The sequence below is a fragment of the Neopelma chrysocephalum genome, unplaced genomic scaffold (genome assembly GCF_003984885.1).
Source record: "Neopelma chrysocephalum unplaced genomic scaffold, ASM398488v2 Primary Assembly neopelma1_103b, whole genome shotgun sequence".
Lineage (NCBI taxonomy): Eukaryota > Metazoa > Chordata > Aves > Passeriformes > Pipridae > Neopelma > Neopelma chrysocephalum.
Window position 1 is genome coordinate 79581 of NW_020897767.1, and position 22124 is coordinate 101704.

At 43.0% G+C, this 22124-nt stretch overlaps 2 protein-coding genes across 12 annotated transcripts in view; one reads left to right on the plus strand and one right to left on the minus strand.

Annotated features, from left to right (window-relative positions):
* The first annotated feature begins 1178 nt into the window (after nt 1–1178).
* WDSUB1 (WD repeat, sterile alpha motif and U-box domain containing 1) lies at nt 1179–14149 on the plus strand. 11 transcript variants are annotated; one of them, XM_027695811.1, is made up of 12 exons: nt 1840–2234; nt 2966–3103; nt 3819–4231; nt 7458–7642; nt 8132–8233; nt 8927–9020; nt 10022–10055; nt 11318–11358; nt 11456–11562; nt 12419–12598; nt 13407–13547; nt 13786–13990. In XM_027695811.1, the coding sequence occupies exons 3-12, from the start codon at nt 3834–3836 to the stop codon at nt 13944–13946; spliced, it is 1443 nt and encodes a 480-aa protein (XP_027551612.1). In that variant the 5' UTR covers nt 1840–2234; nt 2966–3103; nt 3819–3833; the 3' UTR covers nt 13947–13990. The 11 variants fall into 11 exon arrangements, with proteins under 11 accessions (XP_027551615.1, XP_027551618.1, XP_027551617.1 ...); XM_027695814.1 differs by lacking the exons at nt 1840–2234; nt 2966–3103 and adding an exon at nt 1179–1197; XM_027695817.1 differs by lacking the exons at nt 1840–2234; nt 2966–3103 and adding an exon at nt 1267–1284.
* A 101-nt stretch (nt 14150–14250) lies between these two features.
* TANC1 (tetratricopeptide repeat, ankyrin repeat and coiled-coil containing 1) overlaps nt 14251–22124 on the minus strand; it is a 43234-nt gene continuing 35360 nt past the window's right edge. The window contains exons 18-25 of the mRNA XM_027695845.1: nt 21924–22057; nt 21096–21219; nt 20801–20976; nt 19645–19777; nt 18783–18874; nt 18203–18349; nt 17703–17803; nt 14251–16818 (exon numbers count right to left, since the gene is read on the minus strand). Of these exons, the coding sequence (XP_027551646.1) occupies nt 15465–16818; nt 17703–17803; nt 18203–18349; nt 18783–18874; nt 19645–19777; nt 20801–20976; nt 21096–21219; nt 21924–22057 (2261 nt within the window). The 3' untranslated portion in view covers nt 14251–15464. The remainder of the gene's footprint in view (nt 16819–17702; nt 17804–18202; nt 18350–18782; nt 18875–19644; nt 19778–20800; nt 20977–21095; nt 21220–21923; nt 22058–22124) is intronic.

The window sequence follows — 22124 nt, forward strand, 5'->3', positions numbered from 1 at the left end:
GTATATAGGTGTTTTGTTTTGTTTTTTAATATCTTGGGAGTCTTGCATTTAGCATTCAGTTCTTACGGTGCATCTCATTCTCCCGGCCTTTTAATGGTGGTTCCAAAGGAAGCGACTGCCTTTGCCAGCAGTCAGAGAGCAGCTCCCGCCTGGAAATATCCTGTCAATGATTGAGGGGAGCCTCGGGTGTCCCCAGGGCTGGGGTGGCAATGCCCTTATGGTGGGAGTCGCGTGTCATGAAAACACACGCCATGGATAACGTGTCTGAAAACCACTGTCCATGTCAAGTTTTGTCCCTTTTTTGGCCTGTAGAGGGCATTAGTCATAATCCTTGCTCTGACTGAAGAAAACAGAAGAATTACAAACGGATATTGTGGAACACCAGTACTTATAGCTCTCTCATAAAGCAGTGTTGGGTGTTTTTTGCTTTTAAACTAGGCCTGTCACGTTTGAGCCTTGGAGCCTTGGTTTATATGTAGCCTTGCTATTATACTTGTCTCTACTAAGAAAGAACAGTCAGTACCTATTTTTTAATGAAATGTTTGTTTCCATTGTCCTCCCCAGAATATCTTGTTCGATGATATTTTTCTTTTCTAAAGTCTTGTTAAAATAATCCATTATTACGTAGAATAAAAAATTTATATCTGGGTGTCAGGCAGTTTTGCATTCTAATATGAACTCCCCCAGACTGCTCCACACCTTTTCTTTTCATGACCTTTCTGAAGACTTCAGTAAAAAGGTTTGCTGACATGTACCAGAGGTGTGAAGATAAATCAGTGTTGTGAATGTGTGATGGTAAGCTTGCTTAGATAAATCCGAAAACTAATTCTTCCATGAAAAACAGTCGTCTCAGATTCTGTACTGGACAATGCTTTGTCTACCCTACTAGATCTGTTAGTTTTTTGAAATGTCAGAGCCGGGTTACCAGCGACACTGCATATATACTTGGATTTTTTCAGCTTTTATCGTAATTCAGCTCAACAGCTGGGAAGCTGAAGGCAGTAACAGCTACTACGGTGATATGGGTGAGACAGGTTTCAGCCAGTGAATCACACGGTGTGCAGTCAAATAACGTGCCGTAAAACAGAACGCGAGATGGTACAGACTGAACCCGGGAGGGAGATTATTACCTAGCGGGAATGCTTCCTGGGCACAGGGTGACTCCGAGGAAGTGACCGTGTCTTCCTCGAAAAAAAAGTAGGTGTGGTGATAAACCGTTTATTTTGCATGAGTTGCTGAGCGTGTATCTGGATGTGCCGCGGCGACGGTGTGACTTTCTGACAGGTGCTGGGGGAGCTGTTTGTTCAACTCCCTTCGCGCCGGGACGGGCGCGGTGTGGGGGCCCGGCTCTGAGGGTTCGGCAGCGGCCGGAGCCCCGGGCCCGCCGCCATCTCCTCACAGGTGCCGGCAGGGCGCGCGTCGAGCAGCCACAGCGCTGGCGAGGGTGTGCGGCCCCGGGGAGCCGCGGGAAGGGCCGAAAGCTGCACGACCCGCGCCCGCGCCGCCTCAGGGTGGGATGGAGGCTGCTGGCGGCGGGCAGAGCGACTAACGCAGTGCCGGCTCCCCCCGCGGCCGGCGCGCCGTGGTGCGGCCCCGAGCGGGGCGGGCCGGCCCGGGCTGCGCCACGTCGGGAGGGCGGGGGGGAGCGCGCGTGCGCAGCACACCGGGCCGTGCGGGGCGGCCGAGGCAGGAGGCACCGAGGGAGGTGCGGGGGCGCCGGGAGCGGGCGGGGTCCCCAGCGCCGGCCGGGAGCCGCCGGGGTCCCTCGGCACCGGGGGCGGCCGTGCCCCGCGGCCGCGATGCCGGGCAAGGTGGTGTTCACGCGCCCCTGGAGCCCGGGGCGACCCCGCCGCCCTCCCGAGAGCCCTCCCCGTGGGCTGTGTGGGGCTGGGCTGTGGGCCATGGGAACAGGGAAGGGGGCTGTAAGCCGCATCGAGAATTGCTGTCGCTTTTCATGTGGGCACTTGCTGGCGGCTTATGGAATTTGAAAAAAATATGTAATTGCCAGAGGAGGTGATGCCGTGGTGCTGAACATCTCTCTGGTGACGAACGCTCCCGGTGCTCCTCACTCCCTCAGCCAGTTTATTGATACTGAAACATCTCGTTCCTAGGTTTGCTTTCCTGCGGTGAGCTACTGAAAGTCTCTTAACAGTGAGATTAAGGTTGCTTTTTCAGCCTCATCTTTCTAGATGTCAAGCTTTGTCTGACTCTTCAGTTTCTCATAATTGAAGAAAGTATGTTTATTTTCTTTCTACAGATCAGACATGTTATTGACGCTGTCTCTCCCTAATGGTTTTAAAGAGAATAGTAGTAAAACTCTGAGAATCCTGAAGCTACAACAGGGAGTATGCAATGATTTGGTCTTTAACTAAACTGGCCTGCCATACACTGCCTGAGGAGAACAGGGATTTTGCCCTTATATGTACCTTTGTGTTTGTATGTGTACATACATACCTGTGCATGTATGCATAATATACATATTTGTATGTCCACATACATACAAATGCGTGTATATAAATTTATATGTTTTTAAAATGTATGAATATATATGGTTTTATTTGCAGATGCCTCAGCATTGAAATTGTTCAGAATCAAATACTTATCTAAACCAGCAGACTATTATTTAAGTTAACTCAATATAAATAGTATTACTGCTTTTGTTCATTGTAGACATCTTTTTAGAGTTGTGTAAGCACTTTGTTTTGGCTCAATGCTTCCTTATTCTCAGGAAACTTGGCTGTGATCTGCAGCATGGGAGTAACTGGTTGAGATGTGCCTTTTGGGGGATTTCCCAGACCTCAGCAGTGTATATCGCTTGTCTGACACTGCAGTTTTAAGTACTGGGAAAATGTGTGTGATGTTCATATTTTCTTTTGCTGTTCTGTGTAGCAGCAAATGCAATTTCCTGAGAGGTTCAGATTCTGATCACCCAACTAATGTTCACATTTTGACTTGAATGTTTTAGTCAACTCTTGACAAACCTCAGGCTGTTATTATTGCTGTTATGTTTTGCCATCGCTACTGTTGCTGTCTGTGAAAGGAAGCAGAAGGAAGCTCCTGGACAAATTCAAACACAAAAGGAAGAGAATGGAAGCAAGGACAGGTAGCCTAGGAGGATACAGAAAGATTGTTCGAGTAGTCAGGGATCAGATTGGGAAAGCTAAATTCCTGTTTGATTTGAATCCAGCTAGGAATGTCAAGGGCAACAAGAAAAGCTTCTATAGGTACACTGGTGATAAAAGGAAGACTAGAGAAAATGTGGGCCTTCTCTGAAAGGAAATGTGAGACCTGGTTACCTGGGACATGGAGAAAGCTGAGGGACTCAATGGCTTCTTTGTCTCCATCTTCACTGTGAAATGCTCCAGCCACACACTAGAAAAAGGCTGGAGGGGGACTTTTTACAAGGGCATATAGTGATAGAAGAGGGAATGGATTTAAACTGTGAGTAGGTCTAGATTAGAGATTATGAAGAAATTGTTCCCTGGGAGGGTGGGGAGGCCCTGGCACAGGTTACTCAGAGAAGCTGTGGCTGTCCCTGGATCCCTGGAAGTGTCCAAGGCCAGGCTGGATGGGGCTTGGAGCAACCTGAGCTAGTGGAAGGTGTCCCTGCCCATGGCAGGGGGTGGAACAGGATGAGCTTTAAGGTCCCAAACTGTTCTATGATTCTATGCTTAAATGATGCTTAGATGAAAAATTTGCCTTTGCAAATGAATTTTCTTTCCTTTTTTTTTTTTTTCCTGGAGAATGTGTCTTTTTAAGGGAGTGTGTTTCATTTCTGAAATAGGGAAGTTAAATCCGACCGTTGAACTCTTTTTCAGATTCTTTATTTGAAAATGGCAACATTAATTCACAGTTTATCAGATCACAGCGATGACGTCAACTGCTGCGCCTTCTCATCGTCGTGCCTGGCCACGTGTTCCTTGGACAAAACCGTGCGCGTGTATTCCCTGAGCGACTTCTCCGAGCTGCCGTTCTCCCCGCTGCGCGGCCACGCGTACGCCGTGCACTGCTGCTGCTTCTCGCCGTCGGGCCGCGTGCTGGCCTCGTGCTCCACCGACGGCACCACGGCGCTCTGGGACACGCGCGACGGCCGCCGGCTGGCGGTGCTGGGGCAGCCCCGCGCCAGCCCCGTCCGCGTGTGCCGCTTCTGCCCGCGCGGATCCCGCCTGCTCGCGGGGGCCGCCGACGGCTCCCTCGTGCTCTGGGACGTCCACTCGCTCCAGCTCTACAGGTCAGTGCCGGGGGCTCTCGGACTCCTGCTCTGCAGGAGTGTCATGTCAGCAGCGTGCTGTGCTGTGCACGGGACTTGTGGGCTTACACCGCTGAGGGGTATCACGAAGGAACGGGGATAGGACTCGGAAGACCCTAAGATTGGGAGAAATGCTGAGTCTTTTTTGGTTTTTTTGGTGGAGTTTTTTGTTGTTGTATTTTGGTGTTGGTTGGTTGGTTTGGTTTTGTTGGTTTGGGTTCTTTTGGGTTTTTCTTATGTTAATGCAAACTCGAGAAGCTTTAATTTTTACTCAGTTATCTTGCATCTAAATCCTGATTGTTTTAAAAGTTCATTTCATTGATTTAACATGAAATCATGATGCATTGTGTACTGCATTGCATCTGGTTCCTAAACAGCGAGTCAGCAAACGTGATACATAATATACAGTTAGTTAATGGAGCCTGACTGTACTGTGTACTTTATATTGCATTATACATAGCGGTATAAATTAAATATTTAATTACTAGGAGTTTGGAGTCCAGGAAGGTCTTAGAAGCTTGATAGTAATCCAGCAATCAGAGTTTGGAAACTATGGACGTGTCCTGAAACCATGAAATTTGAGACATAACAGTGACAGAAAGGATTGCTGGAGCTAAATGAGTTAAGTATGACATGGGTTTCCAAGAAACATTTGAAACAAAGCAGATGATTTTATTTATTGATGTTGCACAGTTAAAGGTGTGAACCTTAGAGTGATCTTCTCCTCTACATCTCTGTCTTTCAGGAAAGTCTTCAGGCAGTTGTTGTAATCTGTACTTGGGCAAGACATTATTTAGGTTTTAGAGCTGCAATTACACAACTACTCTCCAAAGTTTGGAAAGTAGTTAAGGATTGAGTGAATTGAAGTTTCACTTAGGATTGAAGGAGCAGCCATTTGTGAAAGCCAAGGTTGTTTGGTGTTGGTAATCCCTTGGCAAGCACGTTACTGCTTTTGTGGCCTCTCTGCCTTTGCCTTCCACAGCAGTGATTTAGATGGGAACTGTAAAGTTTTTCCAAATGGTTTATTGTAGTTACTTGAAATAGTGTAAATCTGGAAATTTGTCCATAAACAGAATTCTTATAGATTTTTGCCACCGTGGTTTTTCTAATGCATAAAGAAATGCTGAAATGGTTGTTTTGTTTTAAGACAATAAAGAAGTAGTGATTACATATTTTTTCTTATTTTTTTCTTTAAGAAAAATTTGGAATTTCAGTCATTAGTATTCTGAACTGTAAGGGTTTATCTGCTTTGACATATTACTAGTGAATAGATTTTTTTTTTATTCAGAATGCTTGTTGCTGAAGGGAAAAACACAGAAATTTTAAAAAGTAATTTCTTACAAGTGTGTGCTACTAATATATGCAGTGTGCATATTTTAGACCTACGTCCTTGATTTCCTTCTAATTGAATGGTGAATGTATAGTGGCTATGTAGAAACTATGCTGTTGTTATAAACAAATTATTTTTGTTTGCATTGTAGAGAAGTAACAAAGAACTTGAACATCCCAATCCTGTCCCCTTCAGCTATTAAAAGTTCATTTCAGTGTGTTAACTGGCCAGCAGTAGTCAGCTTAACTTTAATTATATGTATTTTGGGATGTGTATGCGTGTATGTATTTTCAGCTGATGAATTTCTTTACTGTCATTTGTAACTGCAGATAGAAAAATGCACATGTCCTGGTTTTAAAAGCTGAGATCAGTATCACATAGAAATTATCAAGGTACTTAAAAATTATGTCAGAGGATGTTAGTTAACCATTTAATGTCAGTCTGTGGTCCTCTGTTTCTTTTGCAATGGTTGATTGTGTTGATGTTGAAGAAGAGAACACCTTTTGCCACACTGTTATGTCACTTGACCAAATATGTGGATGGTAATTAGAACAAAGGTAGCCACTTATTCCTTATCTGCTCTGCTGTTGTAATGGACTGTTCAAGTTGTGAAGTAAGATGGCTATTTAAATAATCTCTGTGATGGATGTGAACATCATGAAAGCAAGTTAATTTATGTGTATTTCTTAGTGGTCCCTATTTTCTGTTCAGTAGTTCCCATACTAATATCTGGCCCACAAATCTTAAATGCATACTCTGAACATGTAAAGTGCTGTTTATGTTACTGATATGTTTTCAGAGCAGAATCTGCAACTTTTTGTGTGAAAGAAGGAAAGTTTTAGAAGCTGCACTAAGGAAAAAGGATTCTACATATGAAAATGGGAGTAGTGGATTTGACAGTATTCTTAATAATAGAATTAAGGGAGTCAGTGCTTTGTAGAAAGGCCTGGGTCTGATTAGCAAGACTCTCAGGGAAAGTTATTGACTTCTGTGACATTAAGTCTGACACCTCTCACAGTAAATAAAACTTCTATCAGCAAAAGAGAATGAGCAGCTTCTACAAGATACAATGACAGAGTAAATAAGACAGACATTTCTGTGTGACTGTTGCTTATGGCTGTTGATTTTCTTCCTGCACTTGTAGGTTCAGCTCTGCGTGCTGGGCTGGATCTGCTGTCCGTTAAAAGGAGTGAGACACTTTCAGTTGACTTTAGGTTATTATCAGATAAGGTAAAGGATGTCAGGTTAACCCCACTTCCCTCCTGAGGATTGACCACACTTCTGTATCTGCTAGAAATTTTCTTTAAAGATCAGTTTTACAAAGTGCTTTGGCTTAGTTAAAATAGAGACTTTTTTTCCACATTGCTTTCTCTTGTGTACATGTTGTTCAAAGTTAACCCTGCATCATAAATCACAAAGTGTTCTTCTCAGCTACAGCTTATGATATGGGTTAGTAGGTGTTCTGTTTTGTCTTTAAAAACAGAACAGAGGAATTGTGGGAATCTTTTTTCCCTTGTTTGTGTACATGTAAATCTGTGTTACGATAATGTGCATTTATCTTTGACTTTTAAAATGTACCCTGCCGCAGAATATTACTCTTAAGTGTAAAGTCCATGCAAGTAGTTTGAAAATTATCACTCAGTTAAATTATTGCCTTGGGGTGCCATCTCAACAGTCAAAGAGCAGGTGTGTTCCCTGCTGCAGTGCTTATTTGGCATCTCTTTCTGTACCTGGGTTGAGTTTCTCTTCCTTGTGTTACCAAGTCCTGATGTGCAGAACTTACAAGTTTGGCTTTTTGTATCAGATGGTGTTTGATAGATCACTTCTTCAGAATTGTACTTATTCTCAATTCAAATCCTGTGTACTCTTGCTTTTCAGGTCTGGAAATGTTAAAGATGGTTCTTTGGTGGCTTGTGCATTTTCTCCCAATGGAAATTTCTTTGTCACTGGATCATCAAGTGGTGATTTAACCATTTGGGATGATAAAATGAGATGCCTGTATAATGAAAAAGCACATGATCTTGGCGTTACCTGCTGTGATATTTCTTCAAATCCAGTATCTGGTTAGTTACTTAACTCATCAGGGGAGGAACATTTAAAAAAAAAAAAAGTTCTTTCTAACTCTTCTTTTCATATTATTTTTGTTAGCGATGCTCAAGATACAAATGACCCTGGGAGGAGTTGATGTTTAAAGTATTGTGAATATTTTTAGTAAAAGCTGTGGTCAGGCAGGTGGCAAAGAATGTACTAGGTCAATAAACAAGGTGATAACTTTGAGAACTACTGAACTGTAGAGAAAATTAGTATAACCATAGAATTAAAGAGTATGTCGGTGCACTCAGCAGATAGAGGAATCAAACATTTATCATCAAGAAAACTTAAAATATGAGCACAGCTCTGGTCTTTATCTACTTGTTCAGGAAACAGTATAACAATGATACTGATTTCTTTCTTCTAAGCAATTTTAGAACTTCTGCAATGATTTTTTGCTGATGTAGTTTACTGGTATGCTGTTATTTTCAGTGCTTCTAGCTCCCATTAATATATTTTAGTTTTATCAGATAATGAAAATGGATTCAAATACTTCCAGATGGCTTCTTGTGGACAAGATAATCAGATCAAGCTTTGGCTGATTTTATTTGCAGATTTCTTAGGTGAGTACAGCAATGTTTTTGTCATATACCAATGTCTTAAGTCTTTAGTGACAGTTTAAATGGAAGATCAAAATTATACTGCTGGATTCACAGCCAAACTAACCACAAGTTGAAAGTTTTCTGAACTGTTAGCAGGAGAGCAGCTGAGGCATTCACCACTTGATGATGCTGCCCCATGTAGATTTTATTTAGCCATCTATTTATCAATAACAGTGTAAGTAAAGATTTAAAAAAAAATTCTACTGTGGCCTTTGAACAGGTCAATAGGTTGAAACCTCTTAATCTGCCAGGCCACCGAGAGGTTTGCTTTCATGTTTCAGTATGTCCTGGGCCTTGAGCAATTGCTGGAGAAATGAAGAGTGTTGGTTCCTGCTAAAACTGCAATGTAGAGACAGAGTAAATGGCCAAAAACATCTACAGAGGGTACTTTTTTGTAATCTCTTTTATATAAAAGTCTGTAAGGATGAATAGTGTGTGTACAGATACGCATTTAATATCTAAACCACTGGGAGACATGCTAAGACTACAAAGTGAGGAAGTTGGAGATGTTCAAATAAGGTTTTTCTCTGAGGTCTTTGTAGATGGTATGTCACAGAGCCACATCTTTGGTGGAGCTTTATCCTTCTAAAAGCAGCTTGTGTTGTACCTTGTCAGACATGCCCGTATGTAATAATTTCCTTTTTGTGTTTTTAGGTGTTGAATTAAAATATAAATGCACGTTGAACGGACATTCTGCCCCAGTTCTGACTTGTGCATTTTCATACGATGGGCAGATGTTGGTGTCGGGGTAAGCAGCACCTGGTGCTTGTGGAAAGTGAGGAGGGCAGGGGGAGCCGTGTGTGAGGGGAGGGCTGGCTGTGGGCACAGGGAATATTAGTGACTGTATGCTTTTACTCTGCTCTTCTCATGAAAGGTATTTAGTCACTTCTAAACTAAGTGGTAGCTTGAAGTAGCAAATACAATGGTTCCACTCTGAATTTTAACTGTCTTATTTACAAAGACATTCTGAACTGAAAGGCTGATGTCTTGCAAAGGAAAAAGAAAAGACTACAATTGCCAGCAAATAAACTTAAAACTAAACAAATCCCAGGAGACAATAGCTTGCTTTGACACTTTGCTTTATATTCTTTCTAAGGGAGTCTTTTTCAGTATCTGAATATCATGAATGTTTGTGATGTAGAGTTATTTTATTTTCCCTTAGACGTACAGATTATTGTTTTCACTTACATTGTCACAAGTGAAATGTCTGTCCCATAAAATCTTTCAGGAAATACTGCTGCCATGGTAAATAACTGTGCAGTTTGTATTTCATGAAATATGTATGTACTGATTGCATTGCACAGCTATATTTTATGTATTGCATGACACGACTTCCTCTGGCTTGCTTTGCAAATGGAAAGGTCTCAAATATAAGAAGGGCTGAGAGCAGATCTTGGACAGCCAGACTGTGCATTCGCTTTACAGATGCTGCTTGCAAAGACATAAAGCAGAGATATGGTAGAGACAGTGGGGGCCAATTTGCAAAAGCAACTGTGCAAATCCTTTGCCTCGGGAATTCTCATACAAGGGCAGAGTTTTCGTATTGGCTGTGTTTTACTTCACACTGGTCAGTGTTGTTTAAGGTGGGCACTGGTGGAGAGGAGATAGGTATCTAAACTTTGCATCAGGTGTTGTTAAGAAATATGTTTGATCTTACATTGTTTGCAAAAAAAGGTTTTTCCTCCTTTCTTCATGAAAAAAGTTTCTTTTTCCCTCTCTGCTTCATTTTAATGTCTGGTTTTTTTAAAGGTCTGTGGACAAGTGTGTCATAATCTATGAAACTGTAAGTATAGCATAGTGCAGACCATTCATTGGGTTGTTGTCTTTTAATGTCAGCACTGCTTCGGCTGGAATACTGAAGAATAGAAACTATATAATCCCAAATTATTTACTGTGTGTTTGGAGGGAGGAGCGGGAATTGTCTAAGGAAAAGTGTCTCTTGAGAACTGATCAGTCTTTCTCACTTTTTATCTACATTTTGAGGATTTGTTGATTTCTCTGCAGTAGGGTATTATTCAATTAATTCCATACTTACAAGTTATGTTCATATTGAAGCAGGATTTTTTGTTTATCCTAACATGCCTAGCTTCCAAAGCAAGGAGGAGTGTAGCTTTTGACATAAAATTGGGAATGGTGATCATAGAAATTCTTTAGTTACTTGTATATAAAATGCAGATAAAATAGAAGCATAATAAATAATTCAAGAAAATTATGTTAAATACAGTGTCTTCTCCTTAAAACATATTGTTTAAGCATTTTCTGTATTAATGTTTTTACATCCTTCGTGGTTGGTTCACCTGTAAGTGCTATTTACCTCTAGTACTTTCTAGTATTAAAAAAAATAATAATTTTGCTGAAAGTGGAGGATGAACAAATTTTAAGCTTCTTCAGCTTGCTCTGCACATACCTATTGTATTGACACAATTTTTAAATTAGTGTTAAAATTTTTCACCAAAATCACTAATATGATACCTGCACAGTTTTTAGTCCAGTTATTTTAGTAGGCTGAAGTTTAGACAGGTATGTAAGAAGTCCTCCAGAGTTTTGGAGCTTCAGAAAATTAAAAGATGCATAAAACCACAGCATAAGTATTTCTTAATACTGTTTGTCAGCTTTTGTGGCCTTTGGTTTTTATCAGATGGGACAATAACTTTTCTAGTTGTGGATTCTCCTCTGGAGATGCTCAAACCCCGCCTGGACACCTGCTGTAGGTGGCCCTGCTTTAGCAGGGGGTCTGCACTGGGTGATCTGCAGAGATCCCCTGTGAGTTTGTGGGGAAAAGTGGGGACAAAAAGCCTTCATGGGACACAGAGAGATTTCAGCCTAAAATAGGGCACTTTGATCATGTTGGGCAGCTCAAACTACTGGAGTTTGAGCATTTCTGCCTCTACTGCTGATCAGCTTTGTCAAGGCTGTGTAACTTCTCTGAAGGTAACTTGTGTCACCTTTCAAGAGGCAATATTCCTTACTTTGAGAGGAAGCATGCAAGTGAAGAAATGTTCTTTTTATTCTTTAAGATTTAAAATTACAAAAACTGTTTTACAGAGTACTGGCAATACCCTTCGTACCTTGTCTCAGCATACCAGGTAAGAATTCAATATGATTATTCTGTTTCACTGTTAATAAAAGAAATTAAGTCTTTTTCTCGTGAATTTTCACACTGTGTTCTTTTTTTATTTGCAGATATGTTACAACTTGTGCTTTTGCACCACATAGTCACTTACTTGCCACGGGCTCAATGGATAAAACTGTGCACATATGGCAGTTGGACCTTAAGGAACCCTCTGCAGGTCAGTGTGTGAACTGTTTGTAATCTGTTCTTTAAATTCAGAGCACCTTCTGAAGATGCAACCCCCCCACATTCTTACCTGCAGTTAATGTGTAATCTCAGGATTGTGTGCCTGTTAGTGGTCTTTTCTTTGAACTGACCTGATTGAAGTCCTACAGAGGTATTTGGTTATTTTTTTAAAGAAAAATATACTAGAGGTATCTTAATTTGATTATTCTGCTGTATCTTCTTTTCTGATATTTGCCATTGCTTGCTCTCTGGACAGCATTTAAGAGATTCATATTATTGCCAGAGTGCTGAAAGACTTTTTGTCTTTCATCATTTGTGATGGGTTAACCAGAAAATATGCTAATTGCAAGCATAATTGTCAACAAGAAAAAGTTTACCAGTTGTTACAGGTGAAAAAAACCCAGGATAGCTACTGTTACAAAATACATCAGCACCCAAAATTTGTGAAACAAAGGTACATATGATCTTGTTCAAAGCACAAGAATAAGTTTAGGCTTTAGTCTGCTCTCTGAGGTGTGACATGGTTCCACTTTTCTGGTTTTTAGTTATTCAGTTCAGATTTTACAGACGTGGGCATCCGAGAGATTAAATTCCTCTAAACTTTGAAAGAGACAAAAATTATCGTGCCTATTCCCCAAAATAATGTTTAATAAGCATTTCTTTTATTAGATGGAGAATGTATAGTACTGAGAACACTTAAAACCAGAGTTCATTAATGACATTGTTTCTTAGAACTGGGGCGGTTCATTGTTGGTTGTTTTTTGGGTTTTGTGGGGTTTTTTGTTTTGTTTGATTGGGGATTTTTTGGGTTTGATTTTGTTTTGTAACTGTCTTTTTCATTTCCAAAGGAAATACTGTAGAAACTGAATCTACGGTGGCTGTTGAGGACTGGTCAGAGGATGATGTTTCAGCCTGGCTCTGTGCACAAGATTTAGCAGACTTTGTTGGGCTTTTCAAAATGAATAACATTGATGGCAAGGAGCTACTGAATCTTACCAAGGAAGGTCTTGCTAATGAATTAAAAATTGGTAAGAGTATGGGAATCCAAATAGTTTTTAATCTTTAAAGGACTTTGAAATGTTGTAATAAAAGAAAGTTAGGAGTTCCATACATGGATTCCCCCCCCCCCAATGCCTTTTTATTTCATTACCATTGTTTGGTGTGTGAGTTGACTTGGTCTGTATGAGATCCCAGGATCTCTGTGTATCAGCCAGCTTTGTTGAATTCTAGAAATAACAGGTGCTGGGAATCTGACAGAATTGTCATCCCTGAAAGACCCCTGGCTTCCTCAGCTTCTGCACGTTTTCTTTAGCATTGAAGTAGCCTAAAACTCTGCTGCAGCATCCCCAGCTGAGGCCAATCAATTAACACTGACGAGGAAGTCCTGTGAGAACTGAATGTGATCAATAACCTGCTGAAAATGAGTTCTCTGTGGGGAAAGGACTCAACAAAGGTATAAAAATTACGGCCTGACAAAACTGACTTGAAGAATTGCTCTCTACCTGCCACGGCTCAAGCTCTTACAAACCAGGAAAATACAATCTGCCCAAGATGAACAATATTTTCAGTGCTACTGAAATCCCAGTTTAACTAAATGTTAGGAGTTTATCACCACACAACCATGGCTCTGCAGCACTGCTGTGCCTGTGTTGGTTTTACTGGTTGTTTCCCTTATTCAGGTTCCTGTTGGGCAGCAGGAGAGACGTCCTGGGGCTGGGCTGGCTGCAGGTTTTTGGTTTGAGGGGTGGTGAGATGTAGCTGTGTCTCCTGAAGCAGCTGCTGACTCTTTGCCCTACCTGTCTGTGCTGTCTGCTTCATGTATGAATAATTTTTCAGAGTCTCTAGGCCTGCGCAGTAAAATTCTCCAGAAGATTGAAGAACTGAGGATGACAATGATCTCAGTTTCTGTTCCTGTCCCTGATGAGTTCCTGTGTCCTATAACAAGGGAGCTTATGAAGGATCCTGTCATTGCAGCGGGTATGTCTTTACATGACATCAGTTGAAATTACTTGAGGATAAAGATAGGTGTGGGAACACAAAAATGGGCCTGTTTATATTCACAGTAGAGCTTTCACAGACCATGGACTTAATCTCAATTTTTCCTGTTTGGATGTATTTCCTTCCTTTCCTTTTTCATTTAAATATCTAAAATTTGTAGAGTGCCAGAGTGCCCAAGCCTCTGTAATAGGAGCTTCTGTTGATGGTTCTGTTGTAGATGGCTATTCCTATGAAAGGGAAGCAATGGAACACTGGATCAGCAATAAGAGACGCTCTAGTCCCATGACCAATCTTCCCCTCCACTCCCTTATGCTCACACCAAACAGGACACTAAAAATGGCCATCACTCGCTGGCTGGAGACTCAGCAGAAATGTTAAACCACTTTGGAATTCTGTGTAGCTAAAGGAACTAACTGTATCAGAAACAACTGGGAAAAAAAGTTCCATTTCTGTTCTAATCTGTGGCTGTTTCAAAAAGAACTTTTTAAAGTTATTGGTTATTTTTCCTTTGTGGTATTTCTGTTCAAGAAATGAAGTAATAACAGTTTTTCAAATAAAGTTTTCTTAAAATTTTCACTACATTTCTGACTTCTGAGTCTACAGTCTTTCAGAAGGTAAGAAATAGCAAAGTATAGGATCTATATCATTCTATCCCATCAGGGACTGCATCTCATCCCACGGGTATATTAAGCATCTTTATTTTGTATGGAAAAAAATACAGTAGCTGTGCAAAAATAGAACTACAGGACAAGACTAATATATGAATTGTACAAAATATCGAAGAACCGGTAAACAATAAATAAGCTAAAGCATAATGATGCAAACTCCAAAAGGACTTGTAGAGCTGGGTACAGCTGCTTCCACTGGACACAGAGCACTGTAACCAACACGATGGGCAGAGTGTAAAGCTGAGCTCTCCAAACGAATTGCACTCATCGCAACGTTCGCTGCAGCCGTTCCTTTTCAGAATGTTCTTGCCAATATAAAACCTCATTTCCTCCAAAAAAAACTTCACAGCTTCATCCTGTCATGCAACTGCACATACACTTTTCCTCAAACTTTCATCTTCACTCCATCCATTTGTTAGGTTTCCCATAAAAACACTCACTAGGCATTTAACTGCTGTACCTTTTCACAAATAAACAATAAATCATTTTGCTTTAAGATAGCACCCAAAGGTGATTAGATAACCTATATAAAGTGCAATTATTGTTAATAGGCCATAATATTGTGTTCTTCAGTGCAATAACCAATATGGTCAAAGCTTCTTTAATACACATGCAAATGTCACTCTTTATTTTATTTGATTTCTCCTAGTTACCAAAAATAGTTATATTTACATGTCAAACCTGCTTATAGTTTACTCATACACAAATTATTTATGCTTCCTAAATGTACATCATGCAACCCAAATTACATCCCACTAAAAAAGTGATAAAATACTATCTTTGATTTAAAAAAATGCATGCATGTACAGATCTGAGTATTCTGCAGCAGATTATCTTCCATTAACACTGCTGTGAGAAGTAAGCACTTAAGCACTGGAGAGGCACAAGTATTACGTGTGAGATGCAACAGAACCAAAAGCCAAGATTGAAGCCCTACGTGAAAGGAAAGTCCTATTTAATGGTAAAATGTAATGGAAAGGATTTCTCTGCTCGAGGTCCTACTCTGTTGGTTGGACAACCCTAAATGACTCTTCCTACAGAAGTCTGTTATTCCAGTTACTGTCACTGTCCTGTGCTGGTAGGAACAGTTTGAAGTGGTTGTATCCCAGTAAGGACTGGCCAGCACGGGCTGTTCCCTCGGACTAGCTGTGCCCAGCCAGTGAGTGTTGTGAGAGCAGTCACACCCTGTGCTGAGCCAGGTTTACCCAGTAAACACCCAAAGTAGGATTTATACATTTGATTCAATGAAGGATCGCTTTGGTTTTGCCGTGTGGCTGAGGGGCCCGTCCTGGCTGCTGTGGGACGGGGGTTTGGCTGCAGCATCGGGGTATGAATGAGAACCTTGGCTGGGGGATTGGTCTGGACAGTGGGGAGGGACTGGGCACGGGAGTTCCTCGCGGTCTCTCGCTTGCACACTGCTCTGGTTGCCATCTCCCAGGGCAGCAGCCAGAGAGGGGATTTTAGTTTGGTAGTGTTTCACTGAGAACTGCTCCAAGTTTGAGGGCTGGATGCCCCCAGGAGCAACGTTTGTGGATAATCCATCTGATGCCTGAGCGTGCCAAGTGCGACTGGATTGCATATTTTGCTGCTGGAACCTTGCAGTCTTGTCCATGATTCCCATAAATGGGGTATTGCGAGGTCGGTGCTCAGTACCCTGAACCTGACTCACGTTACTCTCCTTGAGTCGAACGTCAGGGCCCAGCCCCTTAACACTGCCTGAAAAGCTGCTGGCTGAGGTGAAGCTGCTGCCTGAGCTGGCCAGAATCACACTGTTGGATGGAGAGCTCGAAGAGACAGCACTGGGTACAGGGCTTTGCTGCCTTGTGTTACCAAAGTTCATCTGAGCAGGGGCTGTTGACCTGTCTGCGGGTTTAGACTTGCTGGCAAAAGAATGAGAAGAGAGAGTCTTGTGATGCTGTGGATGGGAACACTGGCTGGACGTGAACTTTTCACTGCACAGTTCAGCACTGGGATCTGCGGAAATGCTTCCAGATGACAGTGTGCTTGTCCCATCCAAATGCTGACTTCTAGAGTGTGGGACGGGCAAGGGACTTAGGGGATGATGCTGCACAGATGATTGTGCCTTTGTATTACCTTGATTGCTTCCTGGTTTAGATCCAGGCTGGATGGAGCTCAGGTGCTGATTAGTTTTTACAATCTGTGCCTGCTTTGTTGGCTGCATGATCAAGCCTGGCTCTCTCAGGTACTTACTGCTTGTTCTGCTCTGAGGGGACACAGACCGAGCTTTCTGCTGAACACCTTCCTGAAGGGTCCTGCTGAACGATGAAGCAGCTGAGGAACATTGCAGCCTTTGTGGTGGGGAAACAGATTCATCAGGGTGTGACAGTTCATCCTCCCTGTCTTGAGGACTGAAATTCTCCTTCACGCCTGATACAACACCCTCCTCATTATCAGAGTTGTTGGTTTGCTCCAGTAGCTGTGCAGACTGATGTTTCTGTTGCTGTGTTCTCTGCAACTGTTTGCATTCCTCTTCCACTCGAGCCAGGAGACGTTTTATCTCCTGATTGCTGGGACACAGCTGAGTGGCTTCATGTAGGTCAGCAAGAGCAGCAAGTAACTTTCTGTTTAGGGTAAAAAAAAAAGTAAACAGCGAAGATCCAGAGCAGATCTGAGCCCCACCATTGCCTTTTACTAATCCACCTCCACCACCTGCAGAGAAATACTTGATGTGTCATTTCCTGCTGCAGGTGGTGACAATGTAATAATTGGATGTTCTCCACCTCAGCAAATTCTTCCCTCTGGTGAACCACAGACCCAGCCCTAAGCCCTTCCCTGAGTGTTGTGACAGTCCGTGCAGGGAGGCAGCAGAAGTCTCTGCTGGGAACAGTAGGAACTGACACTTCATCTCACAAGCCCTTCACAGTTCCCTCCAGAGTAGGGAACCTGCTGAACTCCACGACTATCTATTGAGCTGTTTAGAAGAGACACTGTGAACCAAAGGCACCTTTCCCTGTACTTCAGCTATACCTCTATAGTTTGCCATTTTTCCAGACTAGAAGAGATAGTTCCTCCTCTCTCCCCTTGTTTTTTATCTTTAACTGCTAATGATTCAACATATCCTGTCCTATAAAACCAGCCATTAATATATGACAGATAAACTTGGTAATAAATAATGCAGTGATAAGGCTGGGTTGCACAATGTTGGCCACATTCTGCTCAGTCATGTGAGCAGCAGACCCATTCACTCTTACCCTTCAAATAATCCCTCTTCATATCAGTTTGTTACTTTCTGGACTGCCCAGTGATTACCTAAATAAGTATTCAATATTGCTATTTGGGTGTGGTTGGCTTTAACTGATACAGAGACCTAATACAGATGGAAAGTGCACAAAAAATAACTTTTTCTTTGCAAATTCCACATAGAACTAGCGGAAGAGAACAAGTTATTAAAAATGTAAGGTTAAAAAAGAATCTGTGCAGAGAGATCCATAGAATCAAACAGTACCTGCTGTTCCTCTTGGCTCTTGCTCTGGCGTAATAGGCTTCGTAGCACCTGGGCTTCAGATCCAAAGCTTTGGTAGCAAACTCTTCAGCCATTCCAAAATCCTGGCAATGAACCAAACACCCCAGTTACACCCCAGCAGGCAGAGGGAGCTGCAGGCTCTGGGGCTCTGCCTCCCCTGGAAGCACCCACAGCACCAGGCTGGGCTGTGTCACAACAAAGGGTGGTGGCAGCATTGTCCATCCAGTCTTTGAAAAGTACCACAGATATGCAGCAGTTCATCATTCCAAAATAACTGGATGACCTCAGACTAGCTGTAATAGATCCCCACTGCAACACACATCTTATGAACTGCCCAATTGCTAACACAACAAAGCCCAAAATCAGGGTACAGTGAAAAGGATTCTAAAATAGCACAAATAAACATCCACCCCAGCAGTGCAGCAGGAGAGAATTCTCAGATTCCGAAAGCCAGAGGCAGCAGAGGAACAGTGAGATCTTACATTTGTTTTTCGGCGACACCGTGACAGGTTCAGGTAGAGTGAAACTCTCAGCTCAGTGAAAGCTTTCATCTCCTCTCCAAAGCCTTCCCTCGGGAACTTCCTCAGGGCATACTGATAGCGCTGGGCTGCTTCCTTCATCTTGCCTTTCTGCACATTTTAGGGAACGAGAACCTTTTCACAAACTTTTCATATTGCAATACTGTTGCAAAAAAGCATTTTATATTTGACATCTACCAAGAGGTGCCCTTCAAGTAGAAAACAGAGACAGATTTTTAAAAAAATAAATATACGCAGTATAGCCTATACTGGCAGACAAGCACAGTGAGAGAACTTGCACATTAACTACAGTTTGTGTTTGTTTCTGAACTCCAAATGTTTAATGGTATTCGACCAGGATAATACTTGCATTAATACTACTAGTACCAGAAAAAATCATGTATGATACACGCATTTTATTTTTTTTTAAACAGACCAGTAAAATACCAGATGATGTAGTCGAAAAGGAGGTATAAAGACATTTAATCTACTCACATGCAGAAGTCCAAGATTCTGTTATCATAAAAAGTATGAATCTACCTACTTTGTACAGTGCATTTCCTTCTTCCATCAGTTTCTGCAGCAGAATCAGGAGGATATCAGGTTTCGAGGTGGCCATAGCCCAGGCTGCATTTCCTGCAAGTTAAATTTCAGGGTCTCTGACAAAGGGGAAGAAAGTGTGTTTCTGCTTTCAGAGTAGAAAGTGAATCAGCCTAGAGAGCCTAATCCCACTTCAGGAGATATTCCACCTGCGTGAAACTATTCCACATATTCCTGTTCTCATCATCATCCAGGTGTGCACATGTTTAAACTACATCTATCCCCTGCCTGCCCCCTGCCCCACCACTGTAAAGCTCAGGCCTAAGTAAGGACCTGTATTTGGTCATACTTACTACCCAAAAAATATGAAATATTTCAAAGGTACTAAGGATTCAGTTATCACATACACAACTGCACCATGTACTTGCCTACTGATAATACATGACTTGGACATACATTTTTTTGCCTACCCTTTGCAAAAATGTATGATTCTATAATTTATTAAAAGAATGTCACTTTAATGTAAAACTTGTTAATCTAATTCGTTAACGGTGTCAGACTTATGTATCACTAATAGTAAATCATCATTTTCTTGTTTAAGTATATCATGGCAGAGTAACCACGTACAGTGACTCCTCCAGACCTCACCCTCAGCACACATCACAGAAAGGAGCAGAATAAAACTTCTAAAGTGAGTTGTGTGTGTCTGCCTTTAAAGAAGATTTTTTCTCTTGAGTGGGCATCTGCAAACCAGACAACCAGCAAAAATCTAGTGTTTCCAGTTATTTAATCTGTTTTACAGAAATGACTGCTCCTGGCAGAGCAGGAGGCAGCTGTTTCTCCTGGGACAGGGCAGTTCCACTCACCCAGCTTAGCTCCTTTTCTCAGCAGTGTCACCACGACCGCGGTGTTGCGGCAGCCGATCGCTCTGTCCAGCGGCCGCATCCCACTGTGATCCACGTGCTCTATCAGTGCTCCTTTCTCCACCAGATACTGCACCTGGGAGAAGAATGAGACAAGCCTTGTAACATGGCTTGTGGCAGGAAAGGCAGAGCAGTGAAATATCCTCCTAGAAATACACTGAGGATACGCTCCCGAGGCCAGAACAGCCACCTGAAATCCACTGGAGGCAACACAGCACGGGATACCTGGCAGCAGTGGCAGGTGGGATGGAAGTAATGGTCGTTTTCCAAGGCCATTACTTGCCCAAGTGTGACCAGCAGTGATCTCTGAAGGGAAGAGGCACAACAGTCCTGCCCAGACGGGTCCCACAACCCACAGCCACGGGCCTGCTCTGCACCTCTTCATTGGCATCATCCCCCCCAGCCAGTGGCTGAGCACAGACTCTGATGGGACCAGTCTGTGAGGGGACATGGCAGCTGGCACTGCTCCAGCACAACCACCTACAGCAAACATGGGGACAGGACGGAGCCTGGACACCCCTCCCTTCCCAGCAGAGTCTATCCAGTGTCACCTACAAACACTCACAGTGTCAGGAACCCACCAAAGCCACTGCAGAACCTGAGGGCTTATTTACAATTTCAAGTTAATTCTGACAAAGGCTGGATGGGACCAAGTGCCACAGTGAGTTCCCTGCATGGCAGCACCTGAAGTGCTGTTCTGAAACAGGACATTGTCTGTGCAGACTCAGAAACACAAATGTGAGTGTGAGAGGCTGCACGTGCTGTTCCTTCTAGTTCCCTGCTGACCTCTTGGATCTGTCCATAATGCCCTTCCTCTTCCTACACTTCTCCCTGGGGTCTCTGTTCCATGAAGGCACCACCTGACCAGGGCCCTGTCAGGGAACCCCCATGGGTTTGCAGCATAATTCTGGGCTTCTGCCTCATCTAGAAAATGCTTTTCTGAGCAAACACTTGCACTGCAGTTGGGATGTGAGCAGTGTAAGCATCTTGACTACTTCCCCAAATTTTCTTTCCATTTTCATTGGCAATATTTTTTCTAAGCTCTGTTTTGTATTATGAAAATTTAGTACGTGCTTAATTCTTCTATTGTTATACTTACAATATCAGCATCTCCATAAAACGCTGCCAAATCTAGGGGTGTTCGTCCATTTTTGTCTGTCTGATCAGTTGTTGCACCTTTCTCTACTAAATACTGAACCACTTCCCTGTGGCCTTTCAGACATGCCCAGCTCAGAGCTGTCAGTCCTTCCTTGTCCAGAGAGGAAATAGCTGCACCTGTAAAATGAAAATTAACTTTGTTAGGAAGATGTTCTGTTGAACAGGAAAAATTGCCTAACACACAGATGCAGTCTCTGGTGCATCTGTGCAGCCTTGATCCACTATTTATTTTCTACCTTCAGAAAGCAGAAATTCCACAGTGCTCAGATGTCCTTCACAAGAAGCCACCATCAGTGGTGTTCGGCCCTGCTTGTCACTTAAATTCACGTCAGCCCCATGCTCCACTAGAAGTTTAGCAATCTGAAATAGAAAACAGCAATTTAAGAATACACTGCTTGTAGCAGAGGAGGGTTAGGTTGGATACTGGGAAAATTTCTCCCCTGAAAGGGCTGCCCAGGGCAGTGGTGGAGTCCCCATCCCTGCAGGGATTTAACAGCCGTGTGGATGTGGCACTTGGGGACATGGGTTAGGGGTGGCCCTGGCAGTGCTGGGGGATGGTTGGACTCGGTGGGCTCAGAGGACTTTTCCAACCTTACTGACAACATGATTTTATGAAATTGGCAGATTTAATTTCAGCCACAATATCATGAACTCTTAGAACAGAGGACAGGTGTTATTTAAAGCAATCCCTGGGAAATCCCATGCAGCTCAAGCCCTGACTGTTTGCAGTGCAGGGCCTTGTCCTGGCAGGAGTGGCCAGAAAAAGGAAGGCTCCTGTCTCCAAGGTTCTCTCTCTGCCCAGCAGCAGCTCAGAGGATCTGAAACGGCCTCTGATCTTGGTCTAGGAAATGAAATATTTTAACTCACGGGTTATTTTTCAGGTATGTTACAACCTCAGGCTGTCGTGCAGCCGATGTACTTTTGTAAGTTATGTCAAGTGATACGAAGGGTTTGGAAGGAAAGTTGCTGCAAACGCCCATTACAAAATGCACACGAATTTATTTCAGAACTGGAGAGGGAGGAATCGGGGCCCGCTCCCAAGGGACCCCCCAGGCTGTGCAGACCTGCCAGTGGCCCTGCCGGACGGCGCAGAGCAGCGGGGGCATCCCCCTCCTGTTGGCTCTCGTCACGGCCGCCCCGCGCCCCAGGAGCAACTCGCACACGTCCAGCTTCCCTCGGCCGGCAGCAGCTGTCAGGGCTGAGAGAGCACAGAGCGCTGAGAGCAGGGCATCAGAGGGCTGGGAGAGCAGGGCATCAGAGGGCTG

What these genes read in the sequence shown, in the direction of transcription:
- WDSUB1 (XM_027695814.1), top strand. Translation starts at nt 3,834, where the DNA reads ATGGCAACATTAATTCACAGTTTATCAGATCACAGCGATGACGTCAAC. An exon ending in CACTCGCTCCAGCTCTACAG is followed by an intron (nt 4,232 to 7,457) that starts GTCAGTGCCGGG and finishes CTTGCTTTTCAG; the next exon opens with GTCTGGAAATGTTAAAGATG. An exon ending in TGCTAATGAATTAAAAATTG is followed by an intron (nt 12,599 to 13,406) that starts GTAAGAGTATGG and finishes ATAATTTTTCAG; the next exon opens with AGTCTCTAGGCCTGCGCAGT.